This window comes from Mobula birostris, chromosome 7 (assembly GCF_030028105.1).
Source record: "Mobula birostris isolate sMobBir1 chromosome 7, sMobBir1.hap1, whole genome shotgun sequence".
NCBI lineage: Eukaryota > Metazoa > Chordata > Chondrichthyes > Myliobatiformes > Myliobatidae > Mobula > Mobula birostris.
Window position 1 is genome coordinate 106,616,910 of NC_092376.1, and position 19,907 is coordinate 106,636,816.

General features: G+C 43.4%; 1 protein-coding gene across 5 annotated transcripts in view; it reads left to right on the plus strand.

The window, feature by feature from the left end:
- Window positions 1-883: 883 nt before the first annotated feature.
- LOC140200785 (uncharacterized) overlaps window positions 884-19,907 on the plus strand; it is a 59,739-nt gene continuing 40,715 nt past the window's right edge. For 3 of the 5 annotated variants that reach the window (XM_072264387.1, XM_072264389.1, XM_072264388.1), the window contains exons 1-3: window positions 884-1,232; window positions 16,264-16,442; window positions 16,932-17,137. In XM_072264387.1, the coding sequence (XP_072120488.1) occupies window positions 1,130-1,232; window positions 16,264-16,442; window positions 16,932-17,137 (488 nt within the window). In that variant the 5' untranslated portion in view covers window positions 884-1,129. Of the gene's footprint in view, window positions 1,233-4,755; window positions 4,819-16,263; window positions 16,443-16,931; window positions 17,138-19,907 lie in introns of all 5 variants that reach the window. The other 2 variants (XM_072264390.1, XM_072264391.1) reach the window with 2 other exon arrangements.

Sequence of the window (19,907 nt, forward strand, 5' to 3'; positions counted from 1 at the left end):
AGCTGCGAAGGCAGAAGGATAATTGAGATCTTGTGTCAAGATTCAATATTGAGTTTGAATTTCACCAAGTTCCTCCAGCAGTGTAGCCTAGTTTTATTCCAGCCTTGCTATGTGCTATACAACGCACATACCTTGTCTAGATTTAATTTGATACTGTTTCAGAGTATAGTTTTTGCACAGTTCCCCAGATCAATAGCTCTTGTATTGTTCTTTATATTAATGTGGCATAAGAAATTTAGTATGATCACGGATGCCGTGGCTGGATAAGCTTGACATTTGCGTTAATTAGAAAAGGTGCCAGGAGAAAATCGTGCGTGTTCGGTTGGTGGGGTAGGAGTCTCTGAAAAATTGAGATTAAGTTGGATTTTCGGAAAATCAGTTTTGGGAATTAGGGATGAACACGAGATTATAATGTCAGACTCCTGATTCGGATACTGGATGAAAGCTGTTCTCTCTCGCCTCTATTGAACTTTGAACCAAAAAACCTCTTACCCTAACCGAGGTTATTGGCGAGAGCGGGGGGGGGGGGGGGGCAGGGAGGTGAACTGTCCATATTTTGTTTTAAAGTTACAGGAACCTTAGAATAACATTTCTCAATTATAAACGCATAATAATGACGGCTTGGTGCATTCACAACTCCTCCATTCGACGCTTTCTTTACATTACTAACATCGAAAGTTGTTTGGGCCAGGCTTATTTTCGTTTTGCTTTAGTAAATATATCTAGATATCTTGCCACAAATGATCCTTTGCTTTTCAGGAGCTGGAGTAAAGAGCCGGTGTTGTTGACGTTTAGTCACCTGATTTTGGCGTCTTGTTTCCATGGTCGCAGAGCAAGTTTTTAAAACTCTGCAAGTGTTTGTGTCATTCCCTGCGAAACCGAGGCGTTGGGGCTCTTGTTTGGCTTGGAAGGCTTACTCAGAGAGAGGCACGTTGTACCGAAGGGATGAAGTCCATACGCCCTGTGTTCTGGGTGCCGACAAGGGGAGGGGTCCTGTCCGGTGTTCCTACCTGACTTTGTGCAGAAGAACACAGTCCTCTTTCAACGCTGCGACACTAAATATAAAATAAAACACGGGCTATCCTGCTCCCCTTACCTTTCTGAGCGCCCTTCCATGATCTAACCCAAGATGTCAATGCAAAAGCACCGGACTATTTCACTCCGCTACCGCCGTCCAGTGAGCGCTCTGGGCTATCACTTGGCACGCAGGGAACTGCTGACCGGCTTCGAGGGTACGTACAGAGCGTGTTCCTGCTGCAACTCTCAAATGTAGCTAAACTGCTTCAAAAGAAAGGTGTGTTTGCATGTATTTACCGCCTTTCGCCGTCGTCGAGTGCTCCACAGTCAATATTTGTTTTACGTGAAGTCTAATTACCTCTGTAATGTAGGCAAACGCATCAAGACACTTGAAATAGTAATAAACCAGTTTTAATTTGCTAGAATAATCTTGTCAGCATTTTTTTAATATATTGGAAAGATTGCTGCTTCTCCTGCCGAAAGATCTTATTGGTAAGCCCATGAAACAAACAACTCTGGGGTTAACATCTGATTCAGAGTTCGGTCCATTTGAGTGGGCAATGTGACACTGAACTATCAAACCAACTTCATGGGTGTCAAAGCAGGAGTGATAACTTCCAGTTTATCCCCTAACCCTAAATTAACCACCTCATCCCAGTTTACTTCTCATTCCTGTGTTAGCTCTTGTCCTGATTGCCAATCTTGTGTTGGTCAGTACAAAGTACAAAGCAGAGCATAAAATTCCTCAGTTGCTCATTCTTAGATTAGCCAAATACTCACTGTGGAAATGTTCCATGTCTAGATGAAGATATGAAGGAGAACATAGAGATGAGAGTGGTATTAGTTCAGCCATTTGGTAATTGTGGATTGTATTCAAGATCCAAAACGTAAGCTGATGCTACATCAAAGTTTCACTGTCCATGCTGATACTGACGCCTCGCGCCCCCCCCCCCCCCCGAAGCATCACTGAAGGTTCAGTTTAATTCTTGTATGTAAAGTTGAAATGGGTTGAAAATCAAATAATACATAAAGTTCCCTGCCTGCACTGTCATGTGAAGCTGATGCCCACATCTCAGAATTGAATCAATGATGGGTCACTAAACCTTGAGCATCGAACAAGAAGCTGGGGGAACTCTATGGGTTAGGCGGCATCTGTGGAGGGTAATGGGCAGTGGACAGTTCAGGTCAAGATCCTCGATCTGGTCCATTTTCCTCCACAGATGCTGACTGACCAGCGCAGTTCCTCCAGCACCTTGATTTTGCTGGATGTTCCAGTATCGTAATCTCTTCTGTGTCTAGCTCCTACGCCTTCCCTTACTGATCTAAACTCAGGTTACTTTTAGCTTCAGAGGGTTCAAGACTGAAAAAAAGAACAATAACTCAGAAGGGCAGTGGGGCCAGTATTAATCTTGAGTTTTATTCCGTCTATCAGCTGATTGATTTAATTGTGTTTTGAAATAATTTTAATAGGACAATATCAACTAGTTCACAGCTGGCTGAAGTTTTGAAGGGTGTTTTCAAACTCTCACTGCTGCAGTTGGAGGTCCCCACCTGCTTCAAAGGGCCTCAATCAGAGGAGTGCCCAGGAACATCAGGGTGAGCTGCCTCAATGACTGTCGCACAGTAGCACTTGCGTCTACTATAATAAAGTGCTTTGAGAAGTGGGTCATGGCTAGAATTAACTCCTGCCTGAGCAAGGATCTGGAACCACTGCAGTTGGCCTACTGTCACTATGGGTTTAGGGCGGATACAATCTCACTGGCTGTCAACTCGGCCTTGGACCACCTGGACAATAGCAATACCTCTCTCAGGCTGCTGTTTATTGATGATGCTTCAGTGTTCAGCACCATCAACCCCTCAGTATTAATCAACAAGGTTCAAAACCTGTGCCACTGTACCTGACTCTGCAACTGGATCCTTGACTTCCTCTTTGGGAGATCACAGTCAGCACAGATGGGAAATAGCATCTCTCCTCACTGACAATGGCCTCATGTGTATAGCAAGGATGCATCTTTTAGCCCGGTGCTGTACTCTCTCTACACACCTGACTGTGTGGCTAGGCACAACACAAATGCCATCTATAAATTCACCGATGACAACTGTTGTTGAGACAATATCAGATGGTGACAAGGAGGCATACAGGACTGAGAAAGATCAGGTAGTTGAGCAGTGTCACTACAGTAACCTAGCACTCAATGTCAGTAAAACCAAGGAATTGAATGTATATTTTAAAAAATGTGATTCAGGAGAATATGCACCATTCCTCATAAAGGGGTCTGCATTAGAAAGGGTGAGCGGCTTCAAATACCTAGGCATTAATATTTCAGAGGATCTACGCTGGGCCTAAAATATTCATGCAGTCATGATGAAGGCATGTCAATGGCTATACATCATTAGGAGCGTGAGTTTTGTTATGTCATCAAAGACAAGCAAATTTTTAGGTGTCCTGTGGGGAGCATTCTGACTGTTTGCATCACTGGCTGGTATGGAGGCTCCAATGTATATGACTGAAAAAAAATTGCTGAGCTCCCTGAACTCAGCCAGCTCCATCATGGGCAAAAGTCTCCCCAACCTCTCAAACATCTTCAAAAGGCACTGGCTCATCAAGCTGGCATCCGTCATTAAGGACCATCACCATCCAGGACTTGCCTGCATTGTGCTACTACTATCAGGGAGGTGGAACAGGAGCCCGAAGACACAGACTCAATGCTCCTTCCCCTCTGTCATCAGACTTCTGAACAGTCCATGAATCCGTGAACACTACCTTACTATCTATCTATATACCTATCTATTTATCTATCTATCTATCTATCTATCTATCTATCTATCTATCTATCTATCTATCTATCTATCTATCTATCTATATATATATATATATATAATGTGTGTGTGTGTGTGTGTGTATTGTGACGAGAATACACATAGATTAAGATGTTAGCTGTCCTGTGCTGGCACCAGTGGGATCAGCAGTTGGTCTGCCACCTGTCTTCAGGAGAAAGAGAGATAAGGAAAACAATGGAGCAGCATTTGGAGATGTTAATGAAGGGACGGGAGAGTTTAACGGAAGGAGAGAGCTGTCAAGATCGGCTCCCCCTTTGAACCCTGAACTGTTTGAAGTGATGGACAGGCGATACTCCAGCAGGGGGATAAAAAGGGGCAGGTTCGCTAAGGCAGGACACACACGACACCCCAAGGTAACGAGACCCTGGAAGCGGTGCGTCTCCCACAAGTCGGTGGGAAGTTTTGGACGGCTGGTCGCGGGATCAAGCCACAGACGCACAGGGTGAAAAGGCATGATCGGCGGGAACCTGGTGTGTGTCCACCCTTGCCTGGGTGCCAGGTTGACCGCAGAGAAACGATCGTATCTGGAAACGGAGGGGTCACGGTCGGTGACCTCAGATGACATCACAAAGAGCTCGCACGAAAGCTGACTGCAAAGAATATCGAAGGTCTGTGTGGAAGCCGTTTGAATATTCATTCATTTTGCTCTCTCTCTCCCCTTCCCCCACACTGTCCATCTCCCACGGAAGCGATTACTGCGAACTGAACTGAACTAAATTGAACTGAACTTTGCGTCACTTTGAAACTGGTCATTTACCCCTAGACAATGATAGAGCTTGATTGATCCTGTTATCTTAATTCTGTGTACATGTATGTTTATCATTGCTGAACTGTTGCATTCATTATCCCTTTGATTAGAGTACTGTGTTGCTTGTTTCTTTAATAATACTTTCTTAGTTCTAGTAGTCCAGACTCCAACTGAGTGATCCATTTCTGCTGGTTTGGCAACCCAGTTACGGGGTACGTAACAGTATATATATATATATAAAATTATTGTAAGTTATGGTAATTTTTATATCTAGCACTGTACTGTGGTCACAAAACACCAAATTTCACAACAGATGACAATGATATGAAGGCAGATCTGATTCTGATTCTATCTTATGTTGGAACAGGCCAGTTTGTTTGAAATCAGTTCTCGATATTCAGGTTGCCACCCTGTCTCTGCTCAGGAGTAAGGTGCGAGCTTCTGTGAAAATCATCGGCTGCTGGACAGTGGCCAGAAAATAAAGTAGCAGCATATGTGTGAAACCACTGCTGCTGTCAATTGTAATGGGTGACATGAAATCAGCATTATTTTAAGTAGGGGAAGATGCCTGTAGGTTAAAGTTCCCCCTGCATCCTTTGTCAAAACCCGATGTAACCGCAGCTGTACACGAACATGTGAGTAGGTGATGGGTTAACAGGAAGAACTTTCAACCTGAGCATACAATGGGCTCTTAATAATCCAGATGTGACAGGCAACCTGTTGAGCGATGAACAGGTACGAGAAACAAGAATGGTTTGTAATCTCCTCAAGCTTGTTCTATCAATTCATGATATTGTGTATGATCTGTGACTTCATATCACAGAAATGTTTTGGTGACCAAATGTTTGTCATTCACAAGTTTGCAATTGACAACTGAATCAGCTTCATCTGTATGGACAAGGAAATCTGCAGATGCTGGAATTTCAATCAACACACATAAAAGTTGCTGGTGAATGCAGCAGGCCAGGCAGCATCTCTAGGAACAGGTACAGTCGATGTTTTGGGCCCAGACCCTTCGTCAGGACTAACTGAAAGAAGAGTTAGTAAGAGATTTGAAAGTGGGAGGGGGAAGGGGAGATCCGAAATGATTGGGGAAGACAGGAGGGGGAGGGATGGAGCCAAGAGCTGCACAGTTGATTGGCAAAAGGGATATGAGAGGATCATGGGACAGAAGGCCCAGGGAGAAAGAAAAGGGGGAAGGAGGGAAGTCCAGAGGATGAGCAAGGGGGATAGTGAGAGGGACAGAGGAAGAAAAAGGAGAGAGAGAAAAAGAATGTGTGTATTTAAATAAATATATACCGGCAGGAGTACAAGGGGGAGGTTGGGCATTAGCGGAAGTTTGAGAAGTCAGTGTTCATGCTCTCATATCCCTTTTGCCAATCAACTGTCCAACTCTTGGCTCCATCCCTCCCCCTCCCGTCTTCTCCTATCATTTTGGATCTCCCCCTCCCCCTCCCACTTTCAAATCTCTTACTAACTCTTCCTTCAGTTAGTCCTGATGAAGGGTCTCGGCCTGAAACGTCGACCGTATCTCTTCCTAGAGATGCTGCCTGGCCTGCTGCATTCCACCAGCAACTCTTATGTGCGTTGCTTCATCTGCATGGAAGAGAGTGATTAAACTTCACCATTCTCTATTTCCAGAACACTTTTCTAATTCAGTCCTGAGAATCGTGGTTGTCATTTTCAGGACAAGCTGACTCTTCTTGTCTGCCCAAACTATAGAAATACTCTCTCTGCCTCAGCTCTCTCTCTCCCTCTCTGCCTCAGCTCTCTCTCCCTGCCTCATCTCTCTCTCTCCCTGCCTCAGCTAGCTCTCTCTCTTTCACTCTCTCTTCCTGCCTCAGCTCTCTCTCTCTTCCTGCCTCAGCTCTCTCTCCCTCCCTGCCTCATCTCTCTCTCCCTCTACCTCAGCTCTCTCTCTGTGACACTCTCTCTCTCTCTCTCTCTCTCTGACACACACTCCCTCTCTCTCTCTGACTCTCTCTCTCTCTCTCTCTCTCTCCGTCTCAGCTCTCTCCCTCTCTTTCTCACTACCTCATTTCTCTCTCTGTCTCCCTGCCTCAGGTCTTTCTCTGCCTCCTTTTCTGTCCTCCACCTCTCTCTCTCACTATCTTAGTTCTCTCTCCCTCTCTCTCAGCCTCTGCAACCTCTCTCTCTCTGCCTCATCTCACTCTCTCTGCTTCAGCTCTCTCTCACCCTGCCGCAGCCTCAGCTGTCTCTCTCACCCTCAGTTCCCTATCTCACTCTGCTTCAACTCTCTATCTCTCTCTGCCTCCCTGCCTCAGCTCTTTCTCCCTGCCACCGCTCTGTCTTCCTGCCTTAGCGGGTGTCCCCTCTCCCACCCTCCCTCCCACTCTCTCTTCCATCCTCTTTCCCACTTTCTCTTCCCACCCACTCTCCCCCACCCTCTCTCTCCTTTCTCTCCTAACCTCTCTTTCCCACCCGCTCCCACTCTCTCCCACCTTCTCTCCCACCTTCTCTCTCCCCTTTCTCCCCTTTCTCCCCTCTCTCCCCTCTCTCCCCTCTCTCCCTCCCACTCCCTCCCACCCTGTCCCTCTCCTTTCCCCTCTCCTCCTCCCCCCTCTCTACCCTCTCCACCTCCCCTCTCCTCTCCCCTCTTCCCCGCCCCCCATTCTCTCACCACTTCAGCTCTCTCTAGCACTGTACACTGGCATTCAGGGTAGACCAATCGATTCACAGAGAGCCAGAGCTTTGCACATGTTGGAGAGAAGAGTTTTAAAGAAGAGTTTTAAAAAAGAGTGTTTCGTGGGGCTCAGTGTATTAGTAGGATTAGCAACTCACGATTTATTAGCAGGAGCAAATAAAAGTAAAGCAGGGTCAAAGTAGAGTGGTCAATGCGTGAGTGGACCAGTGTAGAAGTGGGAACTTGAGGCTTTGACTCGAGATTTCGGTGAGGAGGCACAGGTAAGTAGCAGATAATGCTTTTGCAGTGGTACAATTAAAAAGTCACTAAATTACAGCTAAATAAATACAGTAGGGATGATGCAGGATCGAGTGATGTGCTGTAGCTGCATGATGTGGGAGCTGGTGGAGCCCACTGTGGTTCCTGGTGACCACATCTGTAACAAGTGTTGGCTGCTCGAGGAACTCAGGCTCAAAGTTGATGACCTGGAGTGTGAGCTTCAAACACTGTGACGGGGGAGAGTTACCTGGATTCTTTGTTTCAGGAGGTAGTCACACCCATTAGATTAGCTGCTACAAATTCGGTCTGTGGTCAGGGACAAGAGGCTGTGACTGCGAGTAGGCGGATAGTGGGATCCAAGAGACAGTGCTGGAGGAGCCTCAGCCCTTGAGCTTGTCCAACAGGCCTGAGATTCTTGTTCCCTGTGTGGATGAGATTAGGGACTGTAGGGAGGATGAGCAACCTAACTGTGGCACTATCGTTCAGGGAGCCATTCAAGAGCGGGGAGAGAAGAGAAATGTAGTGGTAATTGGGGATAGTATAGGCAGGGGAATAAACAGAGTTCTCTATCGTGAGGATAGAGCATACCAAAGGCTGTGTTGCCTGCCTGGTGCCCGGGTTTGGAACATCTTATCTGACCTGCAGGGGAATTTACATTGGGAGGGGAAAGATCCAGTTGTTGTGGTCCATGCGGGCTCCAACGACAAAGGTAGAACAAGGAAAGAGATTCTGCTGAGGGAATTTGAATGGCGAGGGACTAAATTAAAAAGCAGAACCAAAAAGGTGGTAACCTCTGGGTTACTACCTGAGCCACATACGAATTGACATAGTGTCAAGAAGATGAGGGAGTTAAGTACATGGCTCAAGGGTTCGTGTGGGAGAAGTGGGTTTGAATTCATGGGAAATTGACATGAATACTGGGGAAGGAGGGAGCTGTACCAGTGGGATGAGCTCCACCTGAACTGTAGTGGAAGCTAGATCCTATCAACTCACGTAACTAGACCTATGGATAGGGCTTTAAACCAAATAGTGGGGGTGGGGCAGGTGGGTTCAACAGATTGGAGAAGTATGGATAAAGTACAGAGACTTGGCTGGCACCAGGGCAGGAATGGATTCTCAATATTCCTGGATTTCAGTGCTTTAAAAGGGATGGCGGGGGGAAGGGGAGGACGGGTGGCATTACTGGTCAGCGATACTATTACAGCTACAGAAAGGGTGGGTAATGTAGCGGGATCCTCTTTTGAGTCAGTATGGGTGGAAGTCAGGAACAGGAAGGGAGCAGTTACTCTATTGGGAGTATTCTATAGGCCCCCTGGTAGCAGCAGATATACCGAGGAGCAGATTGGGAGGCAGATTTTGGGAAGTTGCAAAAATAACAGAGTTGTTATCATGGGTGACTTTAACTTTCCTAATATTGATTGGCACCTGATTAGTTCCAAGAGTTTAGACGGATCAGAGTTTGTTAAGTGTGTCCAGGATGGATTCCTGTCACAGTATGTGGACAGGCCGACTAGGGGGAATGCCATACTAGATCTAGTATTTGGTAACGAACCGGGTCAGGTCACAGATATTTCAGTGGCTGAGCATCTGGGGGACAGTGACCACCACTCCCTGGCCTTTAGCATTATCACGGAAAAGGATAGAATCAGAGAGGACAGGAATTTTTTTAATTGGGGAAGGGCAAATTATGAGGCTATGAGGCTAGAACTTGTGGGTGTGAATTGGGATGATGTTTTTACAGGGAAATGTGCTATGGACATGTGGTCGATGTTTAGAAATCTCTTGCAGGATGTTAGGGATAAATTTGTCCCAGTGAGGAAGATAAAGAATGGTAGAGTGAAGGAACCATGAGTGACAAGTGAGGTGGAAAATCTAGTCAGGTGGAAGAAGGCAGCATACATGAGGTTTAGGAAGCAAGGATCAGATGGGTCTATTGAGGAATATAGGGTAGCAAGAAAGGAACTTAAGAAGGGGCTGAGAAGAGCAAGAAGGGGGCATGAGAAGGCCTTGGCGAGTATAGTAAAGGAAAACCCCAAGGCATTCTTCAATTATGTGAAGAAAAAAAGGATGACAGGAGTGAAGGTAGGACCGATTAGAGATAAAGGTGGGAAGATGTGCCTGGAGGCTGTGGAAGTGAGCGAGGTCCTCAATGAATACTTCTCTTCGGTATTCACCAATGAGAGGGAACTTGATGACGGTAAGGACAATATGAGTGAGGTTGATGTTCTGGAGCATGTTGATATTAAGGGAGAGGAGGTGTTGGAGTTGTTAAAGTACATTAGGACAGATAAGTCCCCGGGACCTGACGGAATATTCCCCAGGCTGCTCCATGAGGCGAGGGAAGAGATTGCTGAGCCTCTGGCTCGGATCTTTATGTCCTCATTGTCCATGGGAATGGTACCGGAGGATTGGAGGGAGGCGAATGTCGCCCCCTTGTTCAAAAAAGGTAGTAGGGATAGTCTGGGTAATTATAGACCAGTGAGCCTTACGTCTGTGGTGGGAAAGCTGTTGGAAAAGATTCTTAGAGATAGGATCTATGTGCATTTAGAGAATCATGGTCTGATCAGGGACAGTCAGCATGGCTTTGTGAAGGGCAGATCATTTCTAACAAGCCTGATAGAGTTCTTTGAGGAGGTGACCAGGCATATAGATGTGGGTAGTGCAGTGGATGTGATCTACATGGATTTTAGGAAGGCATTTGACAAGGTTCCACACGGTAGGCTTATTCAGAAAGTCAGAAGGCATGGGATCCAGGGAAGTTTGGCCAGGTGGATTCAGAATTGGCTTGCCTGCAGAAGGCAGAGTGTCGTGGTGGAGGGAGTACATTCAGGTTGGAGGGTTGTGATTGGTGGTGTCCCACAAGGATCGGTTCTGGGACCTCTACTTTTCGTGATTTTTATTAACGACCTGGATGTGGGGTAGAAGGGTGGGTTGGTAAGTTTGCAGACGACACAAAGATTGGTGGTGTTGTAGATAGTGTAGAGAATTGTTGAAGATTGCGGAGAGACATTGATAGGATGCAGAAGTGGGCTGAGAAGTGGCAGGTGGAGTTCAACCTGGAGAAGTGTGAGGTGGTACACTTTGGAAGGACACATTCCAAGGCAGAGTACAAAATAAATGGCAGGATACTTGGCAGTATGAAGGAGCAGAGGGATCTGGGGATACATGTCCACAGATCCCTGAAAGTTGCCTCACAGGTAGATAGGGTAGTTAAGAAAGCTTATGGGGTGTTAGCTTTCATAAGTCAAGGGATAGAGTTTAAGGGTTGCGAGGTAATGATGCAGCTCTATAAAACTCTGGTTAGGCCACACTTGGAGTACTGTGTCCAGTTCTGGTTGCTTCACTATTGGAAGGATGTGGAAGCATTGGAAAGGGTACAGAGGAGATTTACCAGGATGCTGCCTGGTTTAGAGAATATGGATTATGATCAGAGATTAAGAGAGCTAGGGAAGAAGAGAGAAGGAGGATGAGAGGAGTCATGATAGAGGTATACAAGATATTAAGAGAAATAGATAGAGTGGATAGCCAGCATCTCTTCCCCAGGGCACCACTGCTCAATATAAGAGGTCGTGGCTTTAAGGTAAGGGGAGGGAAAGTTCAAGAGGGATATTAGAGGAAGGTTTTTTACTCAGAGAGTGGTTGGTGTGTGGAATGCACTGCCTGAGTCGGTGGTGGAGGCAGATAAACTAGTGAAATTCAAGAGACTATTAGACAGGTATATGGAGGAATTTAAGGTAGCGGAGGGTTATATAGGAGGCAGGGTTTGAGTGTTGGCACAACATTGTGGGCCGAAGGGCCTGTACTGTGCTGTACTAGTCTATGTTCTATAAGTAAAAAACGAAAAGTATGTATAAAGATAAAGGAAAAGCAAAAGATAAAAAAGAGAAAAGTAAGAGTGGAGTCAAGAAGAGTCAAGTGCAAAAGAGTAAAAGATTACAACATTTTAAAAGCACAATGAGTGTAAGGACACTTTATTGGAATGTCCAGAGTATTCGAAACAAGGTCAGTGAACCTGTGGCACAAATCAGTACAAAGGGGTATGATTTAGTGGTGATTACAGAAACGTGGTTGTAGGGTGGAGAGGACTGGAAATTAAATATCCAAGGATATCAGGTAATATGGAATGATAGGCAGGAAGGTAAGGGAGGTGGGCTGGTTCTCTTAATTAAAGATGATATCAGGGCAATAGTGAGAGACAATATAAGATCTAAGCAGCAGAATGTTGAATCCATCTAGGTAGAGATTAGGGATTGTAAAGGAAAAAATCACTGGTGGGAATTGTCTATCAGCCACCGAATAATAACATTATAGTGGTACAGGAAATAAACAGAGAAATATCTGAGGCATGTAAGATGGAACAGCAGTTATCATAGGGGATGTTAACTTGCACATAGATTGGGTGATTCAAGTTGGTCAAGTCTTGAGGAGGACTTCATAGACTGCATCCGTGATAGCTTTCTTGAACAGCATGTTACTGACCTACAAGGGAACGCGCCATCTTAGATCTGGTTCTGTGCAATGAGACAGGTAAAATGAGTGATCTTGTAGTTAGGGATCCTCTTGGAAAGAGTGATCACAGTATGACTGAGTTTCTTATGCAAATGGAGGGTGCAATAGTTCAATCTAAACCAGTGTATTATGCCTATACAATGGAGACTACAATGGGATGAGGGAGGATTTGGCTAGTGTAGACTGGGAACACAGGCTATATGGTTGGACAGTTGAGGAACAGTGGAAGATTTTCAAAGAGATTTTTCATGGTGCTCAACAAAAGTATATTCCAGTTAAAAGCAAGGATAGTAAGGGTGAGGAGAGCCAGCCTTGGATAACTAAGGAAATAAAAAAGGCATCAAACTAAAAGCTCGTGCTTAAAAAGTCACCAAGAATAGTGGGAAACTGGAAGATTGGGAAAACTCCAAAAAGGTACAAAAAGACATTAAGCAAGCAATAGAGAAAGGAAAGATAGAGTATGAAAAGATACTAGCACAAAATATAAAAATGGATAGTAAAAGTTTTTATAGTTATATAAAGCCGAAAAGGGTGGCTAAAGTGAACGTAGGTCCCTTGGAGGACGAGAAGGGGGAATTGATATTGGGTGATGAGGAAATGGCAGAGGCTTTAAATAACAATTTTGTGTCAGTCTTCATGGTGGAAGACACACCTAACATGCCAAAGAGAGATGCTATGGACGTGATGGGAGGTGAGGATCTCGATACAAAAGCTATCATTAAAGACGTCGTGCTGAGCAAACTTGTGGGCCTGAAGATAGATAAGTCCCTTGGTCCTGATGGAATGCATTCCAGAGTACCGAAAGAAAGGGCAGAAGTTATAGTAGGGGCTTTGGTGATAATTTACCAAAACTCTCTGGACTCTGGGCAGATGCCAGCAGTTTGGAAGATGGCGAATGTCACACCACTGTTCAAAAAAAGATGTAGGCAAAAGGCAGGTAACTATAGGGCAGTTAGTTTAACATCTGTAGTTGGGAAAATGCTTGAAGGTATCATTAAAAAGAAATAGCAAGGCATTTAGAAAGAAAGGGATCCATCAGGTAGACTCAGTATGGATTCAGCAAAGGCACGTCCTGTTTGACAAACTTACTGGAGTTCTTTGAGGACATGATGTGCACCATGGATAGAGGGAAACAGATGGACGTTACTTACTTGGATTTCCAGAAGGCATTTGATAAGGTGCCGCATAAAAGTCTTATCCATAAGATAAGGATACATAGAGTTGGGGGTGATGTATTAGCATGGACAGAGGATCGATTAACTAATTGAAAGCAGAGAGTTGGGATACATGGATGTTACTCTGGTTGACAATCAATTGTGAGCGGTTTGCTGCAGGGATCGATGCTAGGCCGGCAACTGTTCACGATATACATTAACAATCGGGAAGATCCTGCCTCTTTGGGTCCCGATTGCGTTAGTTCCTTACCACTTACAAGGTACACGATTCCATTATGTTTAGATAGAACTCATGTTTAATTATGCTGAAATACACATGCCACAATTTTGCTGTTCACTAAACTATTAATTTTTCATTATAACTTCATGCCATGGTTACATCGCCATCTATTCTTGTGACATTAGCCAGCTTGACCTTCCATCCTGCGGCATTTTGTGGTGACTAGTGGGGTACCGCAAGGCTCAGTGCTGGGACCCCAGTTGTTTACAATATATATTAATGACTTGGATGAGGGAATTAAATGCAGCATCTCCAAGTTTGCGGATGACATGAAGCTGGGTGGCAGTGTTAGCTGTGAGGAGGATGCTAAGAGGATGCAGAGTGACTTGGATAGGTTGGGTGAGTGGGCAAATTCATGGCAGATGCAATTTAATATGGATAAATGTGAAGTTATCCACTTTGGTGGCAAAAATAGGAAAACAGATTGTTATCTGAATGGTGGCCGATTAGGAAAAGGGGAGGTGCAACGAGACCTAGGTGTCATTATACACCAGTCATTGAAAGTGGGCATGCAGGTACAGCAGGCGGTGAAAAAGGCGAATGGTATGCTGGCATTTATAGCGAGAGGATTCGAGCACAGGAGCAGGGAGGTACTACTGCAGTTGTACAAGGCCTTGGTGAGACCACACTTGGAGTATTGTGTGCAGTTTTGGTCCCCTAATCTGAGGAAAGACATCCTTGCCATAGAGGGAGTACAAAGAAGGTTCACCAGATTGATTCCTGGGATGGCAGGACCTTCATATGAAGAAAGACTGGATGAATTGGGCTTGTATTCGTTGGAATTTAGAAGATTGAGGGGGATCTGATGAAATGTATAAAATCCTAAAGGGATTAGACAGGCTAGATGCAGGAAGATTGTTCCCAATGTTGGGGAAGTCCAGAACAAGGAGTCACAGTTTGAGGATAAAGGGGAAGCCTTTTAGGACCAAGATTAGGAAAAACTTCTTCACTCAGAGAGTGGTGAATCTGTGGAATTCTCTGCCACAGGAAGCAGTTGAGGCCAGTACATTGGCTATATTTAAGAGGGAGTTAGATATGGCCCTTGTGGCTACGGGGATCAGGGGGTATGGAGGGAAGGCTGGGGCAGGGGTCTGAGTTGGATGATCAGCCATGATCATAATAAATGGCGGTGCAGGCTCGAAGGGCCGAATGGCCTACTCCTGCACCTATTTTCTATGTTTCTATGTTTCTATCCTATTACTACCTCACATGTGCACCTGAGAAATGGTTGTAATCCCAGCACGGATCATTGGTGGATCCCATTGGTCACATTGCCCTTTTGAATTCCAGAACGATTAACCCTGCTCTCAGTCACTTGCTGGTTTCTACAGCAGATCCATAATTTGTCTCCTTTCTATGTCTCCTTTCTATGTGCTAATTGGATATAAAAGAGTTGATTGTAAACTTTCTGAAAGATAAAAATAAGTAACATCTCTAACTTTCCTCTGCGCACTAAATTTTTTTACTTTTTAATATGATTCTGTTGGATTCATTCTATCTTCATCACATCCTTGCCAGTAATAGGGCCTAGTAATAGGATACAATAGGGTCTTTTAAGAGCCTCTTATAGATAGGTACATGGAGCTTAGAAGAATAGAGGGCTATGCGCTAGGGAAATTCTAGGCAATCTCTAGAGTGGGTTACATGGTTGGCACAACATTGTGAGCCGAAAGGCCTGTAATGTGCTGTAAATTTCTATGTTCTAAGTTCTATGTAAGCAAATATATTCTGAGTGTTTTTCCTTCTCCCATTCGTTATGGGCTCCAGTAAATATAGTGAATGTAAACACGAGCAGCTCCTCTCAATTCAATCAAACAAGGCCAATTGAATGTGTATTTCACTGGCGATGTCCTTTGGTCTCAGATTTTGTGGAAACTGGTTTCTGCATGTTCTCACTGCTGAGCAAGCAGGGAGAACTCCTAAATAAGGGGGCAAGCAAAATGTTCAGCAATTATTATGAAATGAAATTAAATACTTTAAATTGAACCCTCTAATCAATCGCTTAAGAGTCTCTGAGAAGAGAACAAGAGCCAATGATTCAAGTCAATAGCTGTAGCCTGACCTGATGAGTATTTTAAGCATTTTGTTTTTATTTTTGGGTAGAAACATCTGTAGTTTTTTTTAAATTTTCACTCCAAGAGTCTCTTCCTTAGCTGCACGGTCAGCTGTCCGTAGTAGCACTAGGGCTTTGAAATAAAAAGGTGGAAGGACACTACTACTTCCTCCCTCTGGAATATAGGTACATACAGTAATGGCAGTCCTTGATGTGGACAATATTGTGTTGCTTTCACCATCCTATTCCAGTTACTTTCATTATCACTCAACTACTGGAACTCTGAGAGGAATAGATTAATTGAGGTTGATTTCTTCAAATAGGCTGCCAGCAAGGTTTGTACCTCTTTGTGCCTGCCTGTTTAGCCAACAAAGATAAGGTTAATATTGTTGACATTTAAGAGGAAAATTAAGAAACACTTTTTATTGGTATTTTATGATGTTTTTGAAATACAGAAGTCTATCCCCCAAATAATTGTTGGATATTTGAAAATTTCATAACCGCAATAAAAATAAATATTTTTGTATAGTGTAATAAGGGATTTCGATTGAAGATGGATTAATAATATTAATTAGGTAGATGGCTTATATGATGGAACTTGCTTGAGAGGTTGAAATTCCTACTTGTCTTTCTATGTAAAGCATTCGGAAATGAACTCTGAATATGGACTGTAAATGTGGTGCTTTATTTGCTTCATGACTACTTGCTGTCTTTCAGATGGTGCCATTAAATGGTGGGATTTAGAGACTGGATATTCGACTTTTTGTGTCTCTGAACACACCGGCATGATCACGCAGTTACTCTACTGGGCTGAAACTAAACTCCTTTTCTCATCATCCAACGATGGAACTATTGTGGTCTGGACTATCGGGGCCACCGTATTTGACCGTATTATGGTATGATCTGCTCCTCTGCTTTCATTATTTACCTTTGGATTTTAATTTTGCTTGTTTCAATTTTTAATCCAATTTCACAAAAAGATTGGTTAAATTGACCCCAGATGAGCACTAGAGAAGAGGTCTAATTTCAAAAGCTGATGTAACAAGATAAAGAATAAAGAAAAGCTTTTGACTGAAACAAAGTAATGAATAGCTAATTTTGTGGAAAATGAGAACCGCAAATTGCCAGATGACGATGGCCAGAACATCAGTTTCAGTGATGTCATTCCGTCAATTTTAATTATGAGCATTAACATCAAGAAGAGCTTTTCTGTTCCTTTGGTTGGGATCCTTGTATCAATTGAAAAGATTAACTAGGCCTATGTTTGCTATCTCATAGATTTTATGCAGGAGATCACCCATTTCAACTGAACTTGATCCCACAAGTGACAAAGGAATGAGTAGTTTCAGAATATGGCACCTATTTATTTTGTTTTTCGTTTCTAGTTAAATACCTCTGTATTTTGCATGGCAATCAATCACCGGAGACATCAGCTCATTTGTGGTTTCAAAAACCAGCTCAGAGTTTTTCCCTTGGACGAAAAGAAAGACTCTGGACACGTGCTTGATCTGGGAAAGAGCTTCACTAACTGCAAGCATGAAGACATTGTGTCAGCCGTGGTTTGTCTTGACACCCGGATATATTCTGCTGGGTGAGTACTAGTAATTCAGCCAGTGCTCTAACTATAATAGTAATTGGTTTATTATTGTTATACGTACTGAGATACAATGAAAAGCTGTTGTTTGCATGCAAACCAGACAGGTCTTTCCATACATACCTACATCAACGTAGTACAATAGGGAAAACAAAAACAGTGCAGAGTATAGTCTTACAGTGTTGCCCTTAAGGCATTTATTTGACTTTGTTGGGTCTACGCTTTAAATGATTTGTTTGTAACTATTTTCTAGTTAAAGTTAAAGGTTGATAATTAAGTTACAGTTTAACAAAGGTAAATTCATTGTCCATGGTATATCGCGGCATGTGATGACATCACCTCTGGTTTCGTCGCATCTTATGTGTAACCTTCGGTTTGGAGAAGGTGTAAAGGTGGGTGCCATGCATGCAGCATGATCGTGAAGAGCTCCATTTCTACCCACAAAGAAACATTATAGAAACAACACCGTAAGTTCATTAGAATGTATTAGAAGTAAAAATATTAATGCAGTTTCTGTTAAGGAAGTGGCGGTTCGGGTGGTGCGCGTGCCGGCTTTTCAATTTCAAATGCAGGGTTGGCTCGGGCCCGGCGGCAGATTAACAGGACCCCCCTCACTCGCTACTCGAGGCGGCTGGAGACACTCGCTAAGAGAGAACACGTGGTCTCCAGAATGAAACAGACGCTGTATATGTTTGTATTTTTTTATCAACAGTTTTCACCATACGATGTTAATGTGAAAGAGTGAACAGTAAATGGTTAACCTTACTACGACTCTGTCTTCATTGGCTCCGGTTTAACTTGGTGTTTAGTCAGAGTTTCAAGATACTGCACAGAACACTACAGTACGGTTACAAAGAAATTTCCAAGCTTAGGCTATGACAAGGTAGATTGAGAGATGAAGAGTTCAATGTTTTTGTATTAGAGGTCCATTCAGGGCTCTTATATTGCTGAGATTGAAGTTGCCCTTGAACCTGCTCATACGCATTCTCAAGCTTTTGTATCTTCTGACTAGTGGGAGGGGAGGGGAAAGGAACTGAGGAACTTTAAAACCTTGAAGTTACATTATGTTAAATTTGTAAAAGAAGAATCTGCATTTATTAGGTAATAAGTGAGACTCACCACAATAATAGTCATGGACCATTGTTTGTTTTCAAAGCATAGGTTCACCCTTAGTGTTCAATGCCACCAAGGTATGCATTTATGTAGTGCTTTTAATGGCATGAACCATACAAAACTGATTCACAGGACCATACTGTCAGTGACCTTGGCTGTAGTACACCTATAGAATAGCAGTAATCTAAGTCGTCACAGTGTTTCTGTGGCATTGTTCAGTAGAAAATTCAAGCTGATGAAAGAAATATCAAGTCAGGAAGGAGGGAAAAGAAACTGCAGATCCTGGAGATCTAAAGTAACATGCAAAGGAGCTAGAGGAACTTAGTAGGTCAGGCAGCATTCATAGAGGGAAATGGACAGTTCGCATTTTGATTCAACACCCTTCATCAGGAGCAGAAAGAAAGAGGGCAGATAGCCAGCATAAAAAAAATGGGCGAGAGGGTTGGAACAAGAGCTGACAGGGAATAGGTAGATTCAGGTGAGGGAGTGTCGGAAGAGGAAGTGGAGAGGTGAATGGGGCTGTGCCTTGGGGGGAAATTGGGGGAAGGATGTCCTCATAATACTGCTCTCCGTTTATTTAAATGGTTTCCAGGTAATCCAGGAGAGTGCTGCTCCAATGACTGAACAGAATAATGGCTATGGTGATAATTAGCAGTTAGATTACTGGAGTTGTAACCGAAAGACCTGGATAAACAAACTAGAATATGGTTATAAATCTGTGTTTTTATCCCAACACTGCAGCTGTGGAATTTAAACTAGATGAATAATGTGAAATGTAAAAAGAAAGGTCACTAGTAATAATTATAACAAACATTCCATACAGTTGTTGTGAGAACCCATCAGGTTTACAAAATCCTTTCAGAGGAGAAAATCTGCCATCTTTGCAAGGTCTGGCCCAAAGCAATTCTAGACTCATCCATGTGGATGATTCTCTAAACACCTTCCTGAATCTGCCTAATAAGTCTCTCAACTCTAGTGCAACTAGAGATGGGCAATCAATGCCTGTCTTGCCAATGATCCCCACATTCCAAAAAAATCAAAAAGTAAATTAAGTGTGTAATGAAGATGAGAGGCATCAAGGCATTAGCTGCAATAATAGGAACATTGATAATAAGACAAAGCAGAAAGCTAATATACTTACAAATTATCTGAATAAGGTTTATAAGGAGAAGATGGGTTTGTTTGTAATTGTGCCAAGTTTGAAAGATCCATGGCAACAACTTTATGCTGTAGCTGATGGAGAAATCGCGACGTATCTCTTTATCAATGACACTTAATCACTGGAGCCGTGGGTTCCAGGTCTTCACAATCGTTCATGCAAAAGCTGGACCTGTTTCCATTTAGGCGTATATTGCCTCATGCAAGAGATTAACACTGCTTAGAATTATCGGTGCTGAGAGAACCTTTGGTGTAGCTTCTAACACTGCATGTCTGAGAAGCATTTACCAAATTTTCCTTCAATTTGCCTGGGTTTTGTTTTTCTTATCTTTCTGTAGAGGAGTGGAGCTAGTATGTTTTTTATACTGATGGGTTAGGCTGAATGGACCAAAGGTCAATTATTTTTAATGTTATTTTTTAATAATTTAAAAAACATTTTATTCATAATTATTTTAAAATAACATTACCAATAATTTTAGATCAGATATGTTTATAA